At 42.0% G+C, this 21,056-nt stretch overlaps 1 protein-coding gene across 4 annotated transcripts in view; it reads left to right on the top strand.

Moving 5' to 3' along the window:
- The window catches only part of ehbp1 (EH domain binding protein 1), a 188,199-nt gene that overhangs the window by 69,114 nt on the left and 98,029 nt on the right, over nt 1-21,056 (top strand). For 2 of the 4 annotated variants that reach the window (XM_034100364.2, XM_034100362.1), the window contains exons 1-6: nt 1,523-1,698; nt 3,433-3,572; nt 6,441-6,560; nt 8,664-8,801; nt 9,677-9,941; nt 11,916-12,162. In XM_034100364.2, coding sequence (XP_033956255.1) covers nt 1,565-1,698; nt 3,433-3,572; nt 6,441-6,560; nt 8,664-8,801; nt 9,677-9,941; nt 11,916-12,162 — 1,044 coding nt within the window. In that variant the 5' untranslated portion in view covers nt 1,523-1,564. Of the gene's footprint in view, nt 1-1,522; nt 1,699-3,432; nt 3,573-6,440; nt 6,561-8,663; nt 8,802-9,676; nt 9,942-11,915; nt 12,163-21,056 lie in introns of those variants that run through there. The other 2 variants (XM_034100365.1, XM_034100363.2) reach the window with 2 other exon arrangements.

Here is a 21,056-nt window from a genome sequence, read left to right as displayed (position 1 = left end):
AATCATATATGCAATATCATGTATAGACAAAACAACTGATTTAGAGAGAATATTTGTTTTAACACGGCTTGCTGCACGTGGCCTGTAAAGAGACGTGTGCACGTGTGTCTGATCTTTACGCTGTCAGTCTCTCATCATGCAAGTTAACCGCCGTCAGTTAGCCGGGGAAAAGTTTTCTTTCCCATCACTGAAACACAGGCTGTAAAAACGTAGGAGGCACAACAGAAGAAGAGTGGTATCAACACAGCAAGGAGGTGAAGCAGTCTGCTATTCACTGACAGCGTGGTGTCACACCCGCAGACAACTAAACCCATCAGTTTCTGTTAGAGGAAGGGGAGGGGGGAGGGGGGACATCCCATACTGTTTAGTTTCCATATCTAGCAGTCAGTGACAAGGCTTTCTGGCAGTTCTCATATTTCACACACGGTCCTCTGGTGAGCAGCTTGCAAGTGCACGCACACACACACACACACACACACACACACACACACACACACACACACACACACACACACACACACACACACACACACACACACACACACACACACACACACACACACACACACAGTCACTATAACTCTTATCACATGGTCTGTGGCATATTCCCAAATTCCAGTTTGACTGCTAACCCCTGGCCCAGAGCAGGTCTCTGAAAAGAAGTGCAGCAGAAATGTCTTCGGCACGGACCTTTTGAGAGCAAATATCAGGAGGATTTCACAACTGAATTCACAATGAGGATATTAGCTTGTTCTGGTGCCAAATACATCATTTACCTGGCTATTGTAACCACCAGTTTTTGTTACACAGGGTGTCCGCGGGGTCTTAAAAAGTATTAAAAGTTGATGAATCAATTTAGCGAAAATGAAGGCTCTTAAAAAGTATTAAAGGGCATTTTCCAAGGTATTACATTTCGTAGCTTGTTTTCAATAAGTATATAAAGTGTCCAAAGAGGTTGTGTTCTACCGTCTGCCTGAATGTAATCATGGCGTAGGTGTGTAGTGTGATTCTGTGGAGTTTATTGTGGCATCCCGTTGGATTGGACGTCATCTGAACAGGACGTCGCACGCTCACTGCTTGATAGCGCGAAGGTCCGTTTACGCCGGTTGCTAAGCAACATTGTTATGGGGAAATGCAAGTTTGCGTCCAAATGGTTGGAAGATAAGGAGGAAGGACAATCAATACTGTATATAGTCAATGTGAGGTAAAGTGCGTCGCCAAGGTAACCGGTTAAAACTCAAAGTGGCGACGAGGTCTTCAAATGTATGGAAAGGGTCTTAAAAAATGTCTTAAAAGGTCTTACATCTGACTTCAGGATTCCTGCATACACCCTGTAAAACTTTTAATACTTGTTCCCAAAGTAAATGTAAAACCGGTTTTTGCAGAATATGCTTAAAATTAAAAAAGATTGCTTCTTCGCTACTTTTCCTTTTTGTTCTCCATTTGATCCCTGCAGTGCCAATGCTATACCGTGTAAATTGACCTGTATGTGTTCCATCTTTGTGTCCCTCTGCAGGAGTCTCCATCAGGGCGGAGGAAGGCCCTGGCTACCAGCAGTATAAACATGAAGCAGTACGCCAGCCCCATGCCCACACAGACCGATGTCAAGCTCAAGTTCAAGCCGCTGTCCAAGAAGGTGGTGTCGGCCACGCTGCAGTTCTCCCTCTCCTGCATCTTCCTCCGTGAGGGAAAGGCCACGTAAGTCACCGTCTTCTGATTCAAGTATTCACAATTCTTTAGTTAGCTTTTCCGAGGGTGAACATTTGTCTTCTAGGCTTTTTGTCAACGGGTTTATTGCAAATCATTTAGAAGTATACAAGACTGCTTTGTAAGGAATCACTAAGCCAATCTGTCTGGGTATTTGTATAGTTATACTGAATGTGTACCCGTAGATTAAAACGTATAAGGATGTGTGCACACTTAATGTATGCGCACAGAAACGGACACACATCAGTCTTACATTCTTTGATTGCACAAAGTTTAATTTACAGACACACTCACTTTCAGCTTCTCATTCACATCTTTGATATCACCAACTTTCATTTGAGGACACACACTCTCCATCACGTTGTCTGCCGTCTGTTATTCATTCTGATTTGATAGGAGGGACTTTTATTTAAAGGCAGACACACACACACACACACACACACACACACACACACACACACGCACTGAGCAGGAGCAAAGCATCAAGGCCTTTGTTGTGGCGCGGGCGGCGGGTCGATGGCGCGTAACCCTTGTTAACCCTTCGGGGAATGATGTCGACCACACACAAACAAACCCAATCACACCAGTTCAAATGAGCCTCTGGGCCCGGGAAACACCAAACACAAAGAACAGAGAGGAGAGCGCGTTGACTATGATGGAGCGGCGGTTTGAGGGACTGAGGGGGAGTACACAGGACTACATTAAATACAGGCGGTACTGTAGAATAAAGGGAGGGTGGGGGGAAATAAGATACAATGGGTGGAAGGGAATGAGGAGAGAAGAGAGGTTTGACTTGTCAGGATGAGATGTGCTTCAAGTGTAGGAGTGAAGTTAAAGTCTCATGGTTGTTATGGCAATAAGGTTTGTAGATGAAGTGAAGAAGAAGTGAAGACAGAAAGAGAAGGATTGAGAGCTATGATAATCCTTATGGTTTTGTATCCCTTGTAGTTGGTTTTAAATTTGAACCTATGGTAATCATTCGTACTTTTTACCACTATCGAGAGGCCAAGTCCCTCCCTTTCCGGGGAGCTCCATGGGACCTTATTTCGGAAAAATGATGCATTGAAGTCAATGGAGAGAGAAAGATTATGTCTCGATCCCGTTAGAATTGTGCCACGAATTACACATATGATGTTTGTCAATTTAAAAGATCATTTTGTCAATAAAAATGTGTCGTAAAACTTTTTTTTGTGTGAAACCGCTCAATGAACTACATCTCCCATCTCGCACCACACACCAAGATGGCCGTCACGTTGAAACATTTCACTTCTTTCTTTCAGAATGAGGCGAAAAGTATTAAAAGAGATGAAAATCACTCCAAGTCTGGGCATGTTGAGAGCTGTGCATACACACAAGGGGAGTTAGTCTGTTCGTAAGAGCCAGCATGCGGGACCGGGATTCTGGGATTTGTAGTCTTTCTAGTTGCGTATTTTTCATAGTCTTATATTTCAACAGTTTTACGACAAACTGTGACTTTTTTGACACGGAAATTATTATTTAAGATTGACAAACATCATATGTGTAATTCGTGGCACAATTCAAACGGGATCGAAAGATAACTTTTCTCTCTCCATTGACTTCAATAAATAATTTTTCCGAAATAAGGTCCCATGGGTCGGAAGTAGATGGGCGGGACTCGCCTCTCTATTGTATTGGCATATGTATCGGTTATAAACACTGTTTCTACCTCTAAACATACGTGTGTGTCTGTTTTCTATGGTGCAGTGATGAGGACATGCAGAGCCTGGCCAGCCTGATGAGCATGAAGCAGGCCGACATCGGTAACCTGGACGACTTTGAGGAGGAGAACGAGGAGGACGAGGAGAACAGGGTGAACCAGGAGGAGAAGACTGCCAAGATCACAGGTGACTGACTCAAAACTATTTGTATTCCTTTGACACTGTTTTGATGAACCGAGATACACCGGTCGACATGGATCAAAGTCACACATGTTGCTGCTTTGCTGGAATCATCCATTAAACCTGAGCACAGTAATATGTTGACTACTGGCCAGAATTCACGCTTTTCAGTGACTTTTCCTGTGCTGTTATTGGTCAATCAGTCAGCTATTTTGCGGCTGGCAAATGAACTTGACCAGCAAAAAGCCAGGGTTTGTACAAAGTCTTGATAGATTGGAAAATGCTTAATTTCAACCAGTACGTTTACAAGGTTAGGAATATGCTTGAATTAGAATATACTGTTCTTGAAATATTGAACATTCTTAAATTAGATAGCCACAACTTATGTTTAAAATATCTTATTTTCAACATTATCTAGTGTTTAATCAACATAACCACTCGTGTAAAACATCAATCTTTAAGTATTGGAAATCAAAACAATCCATTGTTATATTATTTGCTTGTTTTTGGAATAAAACTGACAATATACAAAGATTGCTGTGGATATTAATAATGAATTTTGTTAACTTTTTCCTGCTTGATTTATATTTACTATTTAGATCTAAAGCTAAAGGCCCCAAAGGTCTGAACATGTAAGGCTTAGGTACCTTAAAATAGCTTGAATAGAGGGCCGCAGTGACGCGTCCTAAAACCCGGAAGTAAGTTAGCATTTTACCACTTCCGGTTCCTTCGACAAAAAGCAATTCAATTTCTCCATAGGGTTTTGGAAACTAGCTGAACTAAGGTCTGTGGTTGAGACGAATTGAAGACACGGATCACGTTTTGTTCTACGACATTAAATCCATCAGCAGAGACCCCGCTGGTGATTTCTGAAGAGTTGACGTGTCTGAAAAACGATGGTTGTTACCAAGTGGCTGAATAGGACTACAGAAGTTGTCAAGGCCGTTTTACGTCATTACGCCGAACACGTAAACACTCCTCTAAGTGTGTTTGCCCTGTTCTGCTTGAAAGCAAGTACCTGCCTCCTGCAAAGTGTTAGAACAAACACTTCAACTTGTACCATTTAGAATCTGTATGTTTGAATATGGATCTTAAGTTGGCGTGACGTTGAAGCAGCGACCCTGCTGTAGTTCGTTGAGCATAACGTTAGCATTTTGCTTCTGGCGATTAGATTTACGATTCGAAAATGATAAAAGTAGGGTCGACATGTGGATATTATCCGGCTGAACAAAACGTGATCCGTCTCTTAAATGTGTTTCAACCACAGACCTTATTTCCAGCTATTTTCCAAAATCCTATGGAGAAATTGAATTGCTTTTTGTCGAAGGAACCGGAAGGAGTTTACTTCCGGGTTTTAGGACGCGTCACTGCGGCACTCTATTATATTCTAATAGATTCCTCCAAACCCGAAAATGTTCAAAATGTCGTTGTCAAAATATTGCCATCTTTTTAAACTCTTTACTTGTCGGACCAACCATCCTGAAAAATCCTTCAGACCTGAACCGCCATCACCAAGGCTTCAGCGGGGCATCAGCTTTGCTTCTTTCTTATTTTATTTCGTGTTTTTTTTGCGTTTCCGCTTCTTCAAGTGTGCATGCTTGCATACGTAGGATTATATATTCATGAGTCTGTATTTAGGTTTTCTTTTATTGCTTATGCTGTACTTCCCAGCTGTTATTCTTTCTTCTTGTTTTCTGGACGCGTGGTGGCTTCCATGCAGTACATGTTGAGGATTCACACTATGGTCTCATGTACGGGCGCCTCCTGCTTTGCTTAATCCAACTTGTCTTCATGTTAAGCTTCATGCTTTCTCTCCTTTGCGTACCCTTCCCTGCTCTTTGTCTCATATGTATATGCATTGAGCGCCTACAGCGATGCTTCACTAGCGGCTCTCTGAATCAAAGGCTCGGCCGAGCTGCCAAAACTCCCCTCCGCCACATTCCCCCCCGATGCTACCTACCCAACAAACTGCAACACTAACACCAGCTAACCCATGCAAACCCTGCAACACATGTTCTCTTTTTTAGCTTTCACTCACAGCGTGTACAAAGTGAAAAGAGAATATATTACACCTAGAATCGTTGTATTCTTCATCTTCATGACTATATACAATGTGTGGGTATATTGATTGTGAATATGTGTGTGAGTGTTGGACTACTTACCAAGTCAACCAGCCATCAACTTCAAATGACTAAAAACATGTCAAAGTAAAGATATTTTACTTCAGCTTTTACTCATTGTTGCATCAAATGATCTTGATTTTAGGACGGTTAGATGCTCTGGCAATTCTAAGACGGAGCAAAGTTATAATCATTTTTTTCGTATTGATTTTTTAAATATGTGAGTCACTCTTTCAGTTTCCCAGGAAGGGTTACTTTTCAGTTTTTTGGTTTTGAAATACCTTAACTTTTTTTAGGGCCAGTTTTAATTTTAGTTGCACTTACAAACAAAACACATGATATTTTAGTCAGGTGCATTTGAATTCAAACCCCAGTCTGTAATTATTAGACCAGACCCTTTGGTTTATGGTCAGAAGAGCTGAATGCAATTGATACTGATTCTTATTTTTGGTAGAGATATATTAAAGCTAAGAAACTAAGCAAAAAATAGCATGTGTGTGTGTGTGTGTGTGTGTGTGTGTGTGTGTGTGTGTGTGTGTGTGTGTGTGTGTGTGTGTGTGTGTGTGTGTGTGTGTGTGTGTGTGTGTGTGTGTGTGTGTGTGTGTGTGTGTGTGTGTGTGTGTGTGTGTGTGTGTGTGTGTGTGTGTGTGTGTGTGTGTGTGTGTGGGCTATTTCTCTGGGATGTGTTATGTTGCCTTATTCACTGCTATTCTTCCTTCCTTCCTCCCTTCCTATATGGCCCTGTCCTTTACAGAGATAGTAAACCATTTGAATGCCCTCAGCTGCTTAGATGATGATGAGGATGATGATGATGATGCGGGTGTCCTTATGCGAGCACGCAAAGCAACCGCTAAGCCTGCCGCTTCCTCCCAAGGTCTTTTTTCACCTTTCTTTCACCTCTCTCATCCCGTGTTCCTGACTCGTTGTGTCACCTCTACACTGCCATGCATTACCACAATCTCTTTACATATCATTATTTTCTTAATCCTGTCTTTTCTAGCGTTCCGTCTCTTTTTATTTCTCCCTCTTTCACTCAAACGTCCCATCCCTTTGATCCTCCTTGACATTGGTATTGTGATCGTGTTGTGGTGGTACAATTGATCTTGGGTCATGTGGTGGTGTGCAGTAAGAGGTGTTGTGAACACATCTGTTGGTGTTTATCCTTTTGGTTCATGTTCTTGTTTTTGTGTGTTACTTTCTCTTTTGTTTTACTGCAATTGGTAGTGAACCATAACATGGGATCCAATCTAAGTGTTAACTTCTTACCTTTTAGAACCCTTAGATGCACGAGTGACTGGGCCTACACTCTTCCATAAGTATTAGAATAATGTGTTTTTATGCCATTTTTGTCATTTTGGTTAAGAAAAAAAATCACAATATATAATCATCAGTATTATATTTTGTTCACACTAGAAATATTTTATATTTAATTTTTCACTATTTATAATTTTATTTTACATTCCATAGAAAATGCATGTGGGTCATTTCTACCACACTTATGGAACTTGGGGTAGAAATACAAAAACTACAATTTCTTAAAATGTACATTTAACATTTGAATGGCATGATATCCAAAACATGTTTTTTGAGGAATAGCTGGAATATGAAATGATAAAAGAATGTAATTACAAAGATACTCTAAGAAAACCACCTCACCGGGTCAAAAAAGACCCACTTATGCATCTAAGGGTTAAAGAATAAAAAAGTTTTGCTTTGTCAATTTGGAATTAAGTGCATTTGTTTTCAGTTGGGCTTTGTATTGAATCTGTGGTATTCTTATCGTGGATCCCATTACCTTAACACTCAGGACATTACAATAAAACACACATTACATTACATTGCATCTAGCTGCCGCTTTTATCCAAAGCGACTTACAATAAGTGCATTCGACCAAGAAGATACAACCTTGAAGAAGACAGAATCATATAAGTACATCAGGTTTCATAGAGCCAAAACATTTAAAGTGCTACTCAACTGGCTTTAGATAAGCCAGTCCTTTATTAGTATATAAGTGCTTTGTTAATAGTTCTATCGCTCGAAGTGGAGTCGAAAGAGATGAGTTTTCAGTCTGCGCCGGAAGATGTGTTTCTTTCATGGTACAGCTTTTATTCTCTCTTTCACACGCGTTACTGGGCATTTGGGCCACATGTAACGTTTCATCCTTCTGGAAAGTTCCCTTTCTCACAGGAAACACTGCTTGTAGTTAGAAACACAATCACGAACAGAGTATTCTAATATGAGCAATTGATTAAATCATAGGTAAGGCTTACAAGAAATTATTATATCAGCAGTAAAACTAATCAACTTGATCCGATCATTGCTTATAAGGACATCTTTCACACACTCATGCACATCTCTAATGTCCATGGCCTAAACTGGGTTGCGAATGTTGTCAGTCAGAGGCGAGGATGTGCCGGACCCCTTATCAGCTAACACCACTTCACAAAGCCCCCCTACATATAGACCAAGCGACACACACTCACACACACACTCTCACACACACACACAGCACTTGTTCTCTTTGTACCGATTCTCCCAGCAGCATTTCTTGGCATCTACCTCGCACACATTTACACTCTTTACAAACGGACCCACACCATGGCAGCATGCGATGACGATGACGAAGATAAAGTGGACAACTCTCCGCCTTTCCAGCTGGGATCTCCATAGCAACTCTCTACTGCCTTCACTGTCCCCCACAGCAACACCCCATACCGCGCACATTTTCCCAGAATGCCACTGCTGTATGCATCAAGTGGGCTGAGGTGGTGGAGCACATAAAAGTTCAGGCTGCAGGATTACTTACACAGGACTTTTTTGAAGGCTCATGGTTCACTCCAAAGTGCAGGTTTTTGGTTAATATGGGTTTGTGAATGTTTGTATTCATTTCATTTTGGTGGATGTGTTGTGCTGTAGTTGTTTGTCTTGCCTCTGTCGTTCGTGTTCATGACTTTTTGTTTGACTCTTGTGGCAACAGAGCTCATCAACAAGCTGAACTTCCTGGACGACGAGGATCAGGACGTGCCCCCCGCCTTGTGCTCAAATCCCTTCGAGGATCCCGATGACGACCTTCATCCGAACCACCTCAACCCGTTTGATGATCCTGACGACACAGGTACGCGTGTGACGAAAGCAATCAATCTAATTTCATTTTGGTGCATGTATGTTTTTTTAGTAATTTTAGCTGGTTTTAGGCTTTAATATTCTGAATGCTAGCACAAGAAAAGTGTTTATTTTGGGGGTGTCAGTAGAGAGACAGGGGATGCTACTCAAAGGTTTTGGTTGTGCACATACCTTGAATGTGTGTATTCATGTGTAACTATAGCGGGGAGGCTCCAATGCTTTCAGTCAGACAGCTAAACCAATATTTTTGTCTGACCACCTGAGTAGCCAGGTGTATTAGCATGGATTATTTGTTTTTGAGTGGCATGCTCCCACCCACGCACACAGAGCTCCCACTTTGATGCTTGTTTGCTTGTTTAATCTGAACCTTATTGTTCGTATCAGTCTAGGATTTTGCTTCCTTGTGCACATGTTTGGATAAATATATTCCTAGACATTTCTTTTTAGGACATCCTAATCTTATTAAACCACTTTTGAAACGTACGATTTCAATTGGTTTGAAGGTTGGTATATTTGTACGTTCATTTGAAAAGATATTCATTTGTTTCTGCGGATCTCGGCAAACAAAAAGCCTTTTTGAATTGTCAAATTGAACACACATTTACTCAGTTTTTATGGTATGATATTAACCATATATTTTTCTGAATTATCCTCCAAGTGAACTAATGTTAACACAATATTGAAAAACCAATCTAATTGATGTAAGGAAATGTATGTCAAATCTGAATCAAACACTACTGACATTAGCATAATACATCAATCCAGAGGGAAGCCACCGGTTGGTTAGTGGCTTGGCTATATCTGAATTCTAAACTCTTGCATCATGTGTTGTACATGCACTCACCGCTCTCTCCTCGGCCCAAACAGAGCCCCCTGCCCAGCCAGTCTTAAGGCAGCGGGTTGAAGATACCTCCTTCTACGACCACGATTCCTCAAATCCGTTTGATGACCTGGAAGAACCGGAGACAGAAACGGCTCCGGGGAATCCCTTCGAAGAGGCCGACCCCGACACGGACCTCCAGCCGGACCCAGAACCCCCCAAACCCAGGCAGAGGAAAGGAGTCCGGCCTGTGGACATGAGCAAGTACCTGTACGCAGACACAGCGCGGGAGGAGGAGGAGCAGCTTGATGAGTAAGACTTTATGTCTTTATTTGTCCAATTTCTTTATCATATTTGTAATCTACTGACACAGGACATGTACCTCTTGTATGTTTTGTCCTTTGTTTCTTTCACTTTCATTTGCATGTATTACTCTCGCATTGAATACAATAAAAGGAGTCCTTAAGCCCCTTTTTGTATGTACAAAGTGCATGTGTATGTCCGAGTAGAGAGGCCTATGTTATATGGTTTGCTTTAGATAAATATACTTTCCTAAATGGTTTTCATGTCTGAGTAGCCCGTACTAGAAGCAGCAGTCTGGAAGGTTTCAGGCTGCCAAGCTGCTTTACTGGTGGCCGGCCAAGTCGCCTGAGACCCCTCCTTATGAAGGGGCACTTGGAGCCCCCCCATCAGGGCAGAGTGACGAGGCAGCTCTTTCAACGGGAACAAGGGCCCTGTTGTTTCTCCGCATTCTTTAACCTTGTCTCCCTCCTTTCCCTCTCCTGTCGTCCCCTCCTTCCCTCTCCCCCTATCTGCTTGTTGCCTCATACTTTCCCTCCTCGCCATCATCCTTTACTTCCTCCTCAGACTCTGCTCATTTCTACTTTCCTTTCTTCCGTTTTTCATCACTTAAGTGTATTTAATTTGCCATTTCATTTCAGTCTTGAATTATTCCCCTTTGACGGCATTGATAGTCTAAAAGTAGATGAGGGTTAGGGTTACTGTGTCTCCTGTTCAAAAAACAAAGGCAATCAGTGACAGCAGAACTAGTGGGGACAATGAAAACCGATTTTGCTTATCACTTGGCAGAGTTGTTGCACATAAAAGAAACCATACTGTCAAAGAGAGCTCATTGTAACATGTAATCAGTGCCTTAATGGCTAAAACAACATCTTATTGTGTGGACCCCCTTCTGTAGCCGGCCCTAAATAGTAAACCTGAAGTTTTCTCCTGTTGAGGGACGCTGTCACTCAGAAAGCCGTATATGTTAGTCCTCTCGGCTTCTAAAGACAGACAGGTTACTGACTGGTATGTTTCTTTTGCCCTGTCCCTTACACCAGGAGTAGTCCTCAGCAGAATAGAAAGTTCAAGAGGGCAGAGCAGTGTTTTGACTGGAGCCCTTTCACATGTCTTTTAGCCAGCGCTGGTCTGTTAAAGCTGCTCTATGGGCCTGCCTGCTCTACTTTGCTTTACTTACCTCCTTTCTCCCTCTTCGTATCGCTCTGAGCTTAGATAGACACTGAGCAGCTCTAACCTCAGTCTTTTTCTTTCTTACTCTCGCTCTGACCCCCACCCTCTCCACCCAATTCTCTTGTTTGTTTAGGATTGCTTGTTGCATGTTGAGTGAATGTCTCAAGGCCGTGCCCCTGCTTTCAGTGCCACAAGCATGCCTGTATATTGATAACACTCTGGTATGTGTGTACGAGTGCCTGTGTGAGTGTGTGTGTGAGTGTGTGTGTGTGCCTTCGTGCTCCTGCCTGTCTGTCTGTCAGTAGTCCACATTGGGCAGTAAGGATATGAGGTCACGCAGACCTGACCTCAGTGCACCTGCATCTTCTATTACCTTTCCACTTGTGTATGCCGTTCATTGTATTGCACAAAACTCTCGTTTCCGTGTCGCAATTTCCTGATGTTTAACTCAACAATGAGATTTCAGAGCAAATGATGCGTTTAAAGAGTGCTCAATAACTCTTCAAAAAGGATCTATAATGTGCGTTGTATGCATTAGTCTTTATATGTTACACATCTGAATTGCATTGCTTTAATATCCCTTGACATATTAAGAAATGCCTGTTTTTCTTTATTTTATATTTTTTTCTTGCGTATTTTGCATTTGTTTTTCTTCAGAAACACAATCTTTGAAGCAAAAGGTCAAACTAATGTTAATAATTAAATAATCCTCTATCAATGCACATTGCTTTAACTTAATTTCTTAAAGAATAATTGTAGCCTGTGCTCACTTTCTATCATGACATTTTGTTTCCCCCTCTCACCCTCCTTTCTCAGATCTAACCCGTTCTACGAGCCAAGAACATCGAGCCCCGAGCACCCCCCCGCTGGTAGCCCCTCTCTGGATGGGGGCAGCGGCCAGAAGAGGAGGGCCCCCCCGCCCCCCAGCTCCAGCTCTGGCCTGGGCCCCAGCACCCCCGCTCCCAAACCCAGCGCTGGACCAGACAGAGAGAGAAACCAGCCGGTCGGGCCCAGCCCAGTCGCCGTGGTGATGGGGAGAGAGCTGGCCTCCTCCTCCCCCAAGGTAAACACACTTCACCTGAACGCAACACACTCGATTTATACCCAAAACAGGCCCACAGACATGTACTGTATGACAAAACAACAAACGTGGAAAATGCACACATGGGAGAACCGCTTCAACACGTGTATTTCGGTTTATTCACGGCATTCATTTTGTTATTCTACAGTATTGTTGTTTTATAGTTATTTGTTAATGTATACAACCCAATTTGTGTTCTTTGAAATTGAAAAGGATATTGTGTTTGTTACTTTCGTTGCAGTTGTATATGTCTTAAGTGTAATTTGGCTTGGCTTCCTATTTTGTATGGACATGCTTTTATTTTGAAGGAGAGTTAGCGCTGTTGACAGGAAGTTGTTGTTGCTATGGAAACAACGTGACGGAGAAAAGTCATATCTACATATAAAGACGGAGAAAGTAAACAATAACGTTTATGGTTAAGTGTTAGCACCCCTCGAAGAGGCACAAGCTCTTACGTTGATATTGGGGATTTCAATAAATCCAAAAAAACGAATATCCGAATAACGAAATGGAAACCCGAATAGTACTCCAGTGTTTCCCCTACCATTGTCTTGGAGGGGCGCTGCAACCCGCCAACGGAGCCCCGCACCCCCCCTGAAATTCAAGGTGTTTTAAAAAAAAAAGGTATATATATAGCACCAAATTGCAACTAATCTATATCTACTGTCACTTTACACATTGAACATGTACTCTTTTATTAAATAAACTAAACGCTTTCATTTTAAGTTGTGAGTTTAATGTTTTTGACCCTAAGAAGAAACACTGTACTCCAACGAACGAATATTCAGATATTCGGGTACAGCCCAACATGTAGGCTCAGCTTCTCTGAAAAATATATTCTATAATCCACAGTACAATTTGAATAGACAAATGTAAACATCACATACACACAGTAAAGAAGGGTTTACGCTTTTATTTTATTTTTTATTAACCACTCGGTAATGTTTTTCAGAGGACCAAAGCTTCAAATAGTTTAGTACATATTTTCCATAATCTGAAGTAAAAAACGCAAAGTTCTGCAGTTTTCTTACTATTCTTCATTCTGACTTTTTCATTGTAGGATGTTTTATTATAAGTGAATTACTTTTGTAAGTGTGTGTGTGTATGCATGTGTGTGTGTTTGCGCTTGTGTGTCCATATCCAGTGGTCCTTACATTAGCTTTTTTTCCGCCTGCACAATCCCATCTCCTGCCCATTCTTTATGCTCATGATGGTCCCGGCTCCTCATTTGAATATAGGTATTTGTTTATTGGGGTGTTTTGGTATGTTTATTTATTTATTTAAATTAGGTAAATCATGGCTGGGTCTAATTAAATGGCTGATGGTCACACACACTCACGGCAGGAGTCAGACCACTGGTGGGGAATGATTGGCTGTGTGTGTGTGTGTGTGTGTGTGTGTGTGTGTGTGTGTGTGTGTGTGTGTGTGTGTGTGTGTGTGTGTGTGTGTGTGTGTGTGTGTGTGTGTGTGTGTGTGTGTGTGTGTGTGTGTATGTGTGTGTGTGTGTGTGTGTGTGTGTGTGTGTGTGTGTGTGTGTGTGTGTGTGTGTGTGTGTGTGTGTGTGTGTGTGGCTCAATGATCCTATGTGGGGCTTAAACACAGGAGGCTTAACTACAGCAGAGCGATCACAAGGGGGTGTTGACCCCCTGTGCACACACATATGCACACACGCTCTATACAGTTACTACACACACACACACACACACACACACACACACACACACACACACACACACACACACACTCCCCATGCAGCAGGCTAGCTGACTGTTTTAGTGTAGCTGGGCGGTGATGCTGGCCGTCCATGTAATTATGGCACAGTGCCTTTATCACCCAGCTGCAGTTGCCTGTGACCGTGGGTGAGGGGGCCTAAACCACTTTAATTACCCAGAGCCAGTGGCCTGTGGTGGGCCACACTTCGCCAAGAGATGCCCCTGCCTCTGGAGCTCTGGGAGGAGGGAGGGAGGGAGGGAGGGATGGATGCAAAGAATGAAAAGCGGGTGAGGATTGAAGAGGGGTGGGGGTGCAGTGAAGGAGAATAGGTGGGAGATAGTGAAGGGTGGAAGAACCGTGGGGGGAAGAGAAGGAAGATGGCGAGGGAATAGTAGAAGAAGAGATAGGATGTTCACAGTAAACAAGGATAGGCCTACAGGGTTGTTGACATATAGTGTGAATATGTTTCTCTTATTCGCACCAAGCACTATGACACACACACACACACACACACACACACACACACACACACTCACGCGCGTCAGCCATGTGTAGGCTGTGAGATGACCTTTGAATGTATGAAGTCAGAGAGGATTAAGAGGAGACATTCCCACTATGAGAGGCCAAGACGAACCCCAACACATCATCACACTATGGACGTGTGCGGAGTATAGATGTGTGCTTGTGCTGCATGTATGTATGTATCCTGTTCTTATAGTTTCTAGCATGCCTAAGGCTTCATTCCTAGATTATGTACCAGGGCGGTTATAACCTTCCCCCGAAACACGACTAACCTCTACCTCTCTCATAATAGAGCTTCCAAGGTGTGTATTCTCCATTTATATTTATTTCTACCAAGCATTCATACGGGCAATCGGAATATAGGACCGAGATAAACACACACATGCAGACAACTATGGCTAATCTCCGGATGTGAATAGAAATTGATATGTTGAAAGGCACCATACTCACCTTATACATTTACAACCTGCCCTGAAGGGAACGGGATGTTTCATACGTGTTTTGTTAAATGAAATATTGTCTTCGCTAACCAAGAGAAAAGATTAGCATGTTCTGTTTCCCATTTACATTTTACACCTTTGTTCAGTGCAAAGGTAACACAAGCTTTAACTGTTTGATTACTATAGTTACACATAGTTTAGAGTGTCAGGGCCTTAGTGCTAAAATAATATTCCAGTGACCTTGGATAGGATAGGAATAGAAAACTGAAATAGCTAAAGCCGAAGAGATGTGTAGTTTTCTCTGTGTAAGCAGTAGAGAATAATGATGTGGGGAAGGGAATATTGAGATGTATTATATACTATAAAATGAATAGTGTTATATTTTGAGTTGGTTCATTTCTGTTGTCCTTGTCATGTATGAATTCACTCTTGGAGCTTTGGCATTAAACTTTGTCTTGACGATGTAGTATCCTCCTTGTCATTGCATTAACTCGGCCGACTTCAATGCCAGCCTGTGAAGAATCGGGACATCTACAGGCCATATGGTGGGCACCCACTTACTCCTTACACAGGTATTACACATATGGATTGGATTTACATCACGCCTAAACAAGAGCTCAAAGCTCTGTGGAACATATGTTCAGCACCAGCAATTTATGGCTAGAATGAAACAACTCAAATTCATTTATTGAAACATGTGGTACCGTGCTTAACACATTTGCATTAGCATGTAGAATAGGAGGGATGCAACCCTCTTTAATGGTCACACATGCAGAGCCCCCAGCACACACAGTGACATGTGTTCTCTGCTTTTAACCCATCCTAGTACCAGGTAGGGTTGCCAGAAACTGACCATGATCAAAATCGATTATTCGGCAGCCCTGGCGAATAATAATCGATTATTCGACCGACCCCACCCCCCAGGAGAAAAAAAAAAAGAATTCCGTTGCTTTCTTTACTGGAACATGTTGGTAATGGCCGGCTGTGCTGCGTCTTTCTCTGTAACCACTCAAATGCGAACGCATTGTTGAGGTTGAGCTGTGATAGACCAACGTCTTTTCGCAGAGTTTGCATTTAACTTCCTTTGGACTTGTAAGTTCGAAGTAGTTCCACGAGGAGGAACTCTTTTTACCTGCCGCTTTGTTCATCTTTAGTCGCATGTGAGAGGGGGGGTGGGGGCGGGGTCGGTGTGTAGCGTGCTGCAGCAGCAGTCTGCTCTGCACGCAGGCTTCCTCCAAGTTTACAGTAAAACAAACTGTTGGTGTTACCAATGACCATTTACAATTATTAATACTATTACTATTATTAGCATATATATATATATTTATATATATTTTGGTTGAAACTAAGCCAGAAAAAAAAAAATATATATATATATATATAAATAAAATCGATTTTTAAAAATAATATTCGATTATGGAGACTGGAGCGAATATTCGAATAATCGCTGGCATCCCTAGTACCAGGAGTCTAGTACTAGGAGCAGTGGGCAGCTATTGTACAGCGCCCGGGGAGGTGGGGGGGTGTCCGGTGCCTTGTTCAAGGGCACCACGGCAGGCCACAGGAGGTGAACTGGGACCTCTCCAAGTAGCAGTCCAAACTCCATATTTAGGTCTGGTCGGGGACTTGAACCAGCGACCCTACAGCTCCCAGTCCAAGCCCCTACTGACTGAGCCACTGAGCCCGGACATAGAGATGTAGATGCGTACTGTAGCCTATCTATTGACGTCACAAAAGCATGTTGTTTGATTCTCCATGATGCAGAGCAGGCTTCACACATGAGGTGGCATGGGGGGAAAACAGCTGTCCCGTCACAGTCTCAGAGTCGCTCATTGGCCCCTTGCATGGAAAACTCAGCTATTAGTGTTTGCATATTTGTGTGATTATGGGTGGATGTTGACTAGTGTTGTAAAATGCTAGCATAGACTAGAGAAAGCACTATATAAATGCTGTAACTGTACATACAATATCTCTGCACGTGTAGACAAAGAGTAAGAGTAGCATGGGCAATCTCATTCAAATATGTAGCAAATAACAGCAGGATGCGGTGGATATTTTGACGTAAGCACATGTTTAAGATCAAGCAGTGAAGAGTCTGAAGACAGTATATGACAGTAAGTCCCAGCGTGAGCTCATCTAAGGATAGAGGGTGTTGTTTTTCTCATACTGATATTCTGAACAATCTGTGCTGTTGTATTTGCTGTAGGCTATTTTTATTATATGTACAGCACTTTGGCTCCACCAAAAATCGTTTATAAATGTGCTATATAAATAAGACTTGATTTGATTTGATCTGATGTTTCAGACAGCAGTGACTGACTTAAATCAAGACTTTGAATAAGCATCTTTATTTGCACTCTAGGGCTGTACCCGAATATCCGAATATTCGTTCGTTGGAGTACTATTCGGGTTTCAATTTCGTTATTCGGATATTCGTATTTCTTTTTTAAATCTCCAATATAACGTAAGAGCTTGTGCCTCTTCGAGGGGTGCTAACGCTTAACCATAAACGTTATTGTTTACTTTCTCCGTCTTTATATGTAGATATGACTTTTCTCCGTTAATCTCCGTTGTTTCCATAGCAACAACAACTTCCTGTCAACAGCGCTAACTCTCCTTCAAAATAAAAACATGTCCATAAAAAATAGGAAGCCAAGCCAAATTACACTTAAGACATACACAACTGCAACGAAAGTAACAAACACAATGCAATATCCTTTTCAATTTCAAAGAACACAAATTGGGTTGTATACATTAACAAATAATTATAAAACAACAATACTATGTAGAATAACAAAATGAATGCCATGAATAAACCGAAATACACGTGTTGAAGCGGTTCGCTGCTGATTACTACCGAATGTCCGGAGCCCGAACAATTGTATTCGGGACAGTGCTAATACACACTCATTCAAACATTGGACGGCAGCAGCATTTTACATTTGTAACGTTAGCGTATTTCTCTGGGTCACTCTCTGGTCTTGCTTGTAAAGAGAAGGCAATACAAGTCTTTACCGAAAATCACAAACTGTTTTTTTTACTATTTTCATTCTTTGAATACACATACAGTACGTTAAGTTGATTTTGTTAGCGATTCAAATCCATCTTAAGTTGTTGAAAGTTACTCTAAGACGCTTCGTGTCTCTCATGCCAGTATGTCTGTCCGTTGTCCTGCCTGTGAGATGTAGATCCTCAAAGACGTGAAGTTTAGGTTTAGCATCTGTGAAGGAGCTGGAGGATGGAAACGTCTGTGGGATTAATGTAAATGAACAGAGGGAGTTCCTGTTGGGCGGGTTGTGATCTCGGTCTGGTCTGATTCAGTCCGTCTCTTTTCCCTGCTGCTGATTCCACCCCTCCCAGTAATTCAGTGATCCCCTGCTCCTCCTTTCCGTTTCATCTCCATCTCTCTTCCGCAGTCAGACCGCTCTACACTTACATGCTCTGATCTTTGGATTTTTATCAAGTTTCTGCTTCATGAATTATTTGGCTTATTTTCGTATAAAGAAAAGTTTGAAGCTGGAATATGTCTGAGGAAAAAAGCTTAAACAAAAAAGTTTTATATTATCTTAATATCTACTCAAAGAAAGAGTAAGCCATCTTACATTTTAAGTCTAGCCCTTTTCCTATCTGACAGCACTTTATAAAATAGACATGATGGCAAAATAGCAGAACATATTTTGTGTTTGAAAGACTTTATTAAAGGTAGGGTAGGTAAGAATGGAGAAACCAGCTCGAGTGCGCTAGAATTTGAAAGTACTGTACACAACTGGAAAAAATCTGCCCCTTCCTTCAGGCTTCCTCACAGAGCCCCTCCTCCAACACACGAACGCTCACATGACCAATGAGGGCACGAGATAAGTTTGTGCCCCGATGGAAGGCTGACAGGCAAGTAGGCCATCCAGTTACTTTAGCCGGGCCGGCTCAGATGATTGGTTGTGCTTTTTACAGCGCCACGGCTTCCACAGATGACTTTTTTTATGTATTTATTGTCAAAGCATTTAATATATTCATTGCTATCGGGATGTTAAGAGCATTCCATGGAATATAACAAAAAGTGTTTCTGAAGTGAATTACCTACCCCACCTTTAAGTTTTATTTGGACATTACTTCACCGCACCTTTTGTTGATATCAACTAGTGAAAAACTACTCACAATAAACTTATAATCCATAAGTTTAACTGTATATTTCTTTCATTTGAACACATACTTATTCCCTCCACAAGTGAGAAAGTGAGCCAACACTATGTTTTCTTTCTCCCCTTCAGTTGAAGGGCTTGTGTGATTACTTCTGTTAATCAAAGGGTTCAAATTAAATGGAGTTGTGCAGGTTGTGTGAGCTCCTGTGCCGTGGGGGAGGCAGAGGCCAGAGCTCTCCTTCCTCTCGCAGACTTTGTTTTCACAGCCCCTCCTTCAGTTCAGACTACCTCCAAATTGAAATTAGAATAAATTAACATTATTTAATTGAGTTCGCAGAAGGCTGCGATATTTCTTAATTAGCTTTCACCGGGGTTGGCGGCAGGAGAGGAGCACTGCCGCACGGCGAAGAGTTGCTAAGGTTGACGCGATGCTTTTAGAGGACAGAGGGGAGCCCAAGAGACAAGGACAGTCATCTCTGTCCTCTGATCTATAACCGGTCTAAGGTCTCTCGTCTTGTTATCATTACATACGGTCCAGAGTTATTCCATCTTCTCTGATTACTTTCATATACCTTTAACACAGATGCTCAGATTCAGGCCATAAAGAATGTCCTAGAGCAGGGGTGTCAAACTCAATTTCATCGCGGGCCACATCAGCATTATGGTTGCACTCAAAGGGCCGGTTGTAACTTTAAGACTATATAAAAATACATATATAAATATATCATATATATAAAATAATGTATTATATTACATCATTGCCTCTGCATTGGATTATCATCGGATAGGGTAATAACTTCGTAATTAACTACGTCTGAAAGCAGAATTCTTGGGCAAATAATTGCAAGTCTCTTCAGTGCGTATGTCCCAAAATGATTTAAAAAGAAAAGCCAAATTCTGGAGAAAAAAGAAATAGAAGTGACATTTTGAAATAAAAATCTAATTCTGAGAAAAAGGAATTCTATGAAAAAATGCATATTTTTGAAGAAAAAAAGGCAAATTCTGAGAAAAAAGTCATATTTGAGATGCATTGTGGGACATGTAGTTTATGGGCAACATGCTTCTGTAGCATGTAACCGTATAATAAACATATTATATTCTTTGCAAGCTCTTGTGGGGCCACATGAAATGAAGTCGCGGGCCGAATGTGGCCCCCGGGCCTTGAGTTTGACACCCCTGTCCTAGAGCATAATGTGTGACAGTGGTTCATTACATTTAAATACTATGTGTTGTGGTATTTACATTTAAATATCGACATGAGTCTTGTGCCATACCAAATCTCCTTACTTCTTACTATACCTGCATGTCTAGTTTGTCATGTCACCAATAAAGGTAAAGGTCCTTGACAATAAAAGTAAATGTAAAATGTCCACTGTGGTTGGTATTACTACTTTGTTCCTTTGGAGGAGAGCTGTGTCTCTAACATCTCAGAACCTGGAATCAATGTTCGCCGAGAAGCGGTCATCGCGGTCCGTTTCTGAAACCGAGCTTCTGAAGACTCAGCGGCTCCCCTTGGCCACACCGGCCTTTCCCTAAGCTGTGTAATATTAGGAGCATAATCCTTCAGAGGAGTAAGTCTAAGTCAGTACCTCTCAATGTCTGCATTTCCCTCATGTGGACCCCTCCCCAACTCTGATTTGCAGTCTCTGAGTGGTCTGTCATTGGATCTGGTGGGAGAGAGGAGACCCAGTTTCTCCTGACATGCAGCATAGGTCCGATCGTCGGGCTTCCTGTGGTCGTTTCATGCTGCAGGGCATCGCTGTCATCAGGTGGGGTTAGAGAGGTAGAAGACTTTACTGAACAATCCAAGCCTTTCTCAACAGTGGGGAAAGTAAAAGGGAATGTTTAGATGAGGTTATGTTCTGGGTCAAGCTGTGCAAGGGTCAGTTTGATGTGCCTGTTTACACTGCCAAACCTACATCTTTAAAACAACTATGGAAGATACAAAAGGTTATAGCAACACAATGAAGTCTTATGAGACAAATACAGAAGTTGTAGCCCGATACACGATGCTGATCCGAAGTCTCTCAGTGCAGAATGTTAAATCGTTTGAAAAGAATAAATA

The sequence above is a fragment of the Pseudochaenichthys georgianus genome, chromosome 15, assembly GCF_902827115.2.
Source record: "Pseudochaenichthys georgianus chromosome 15, fPseGeo1.2, whole genome shotgun sequence".
Taxonomy (NCBI): Eukaryota; Metazoa; Chordata; class Actinopteri; order Perciformes; family Channichthyidae; genus Pseudochaenichthys; species Pseudochaenichthys georgianus.
This window is presented reverse-complemented; position numbering and strand designations above follow the sequence as displayed.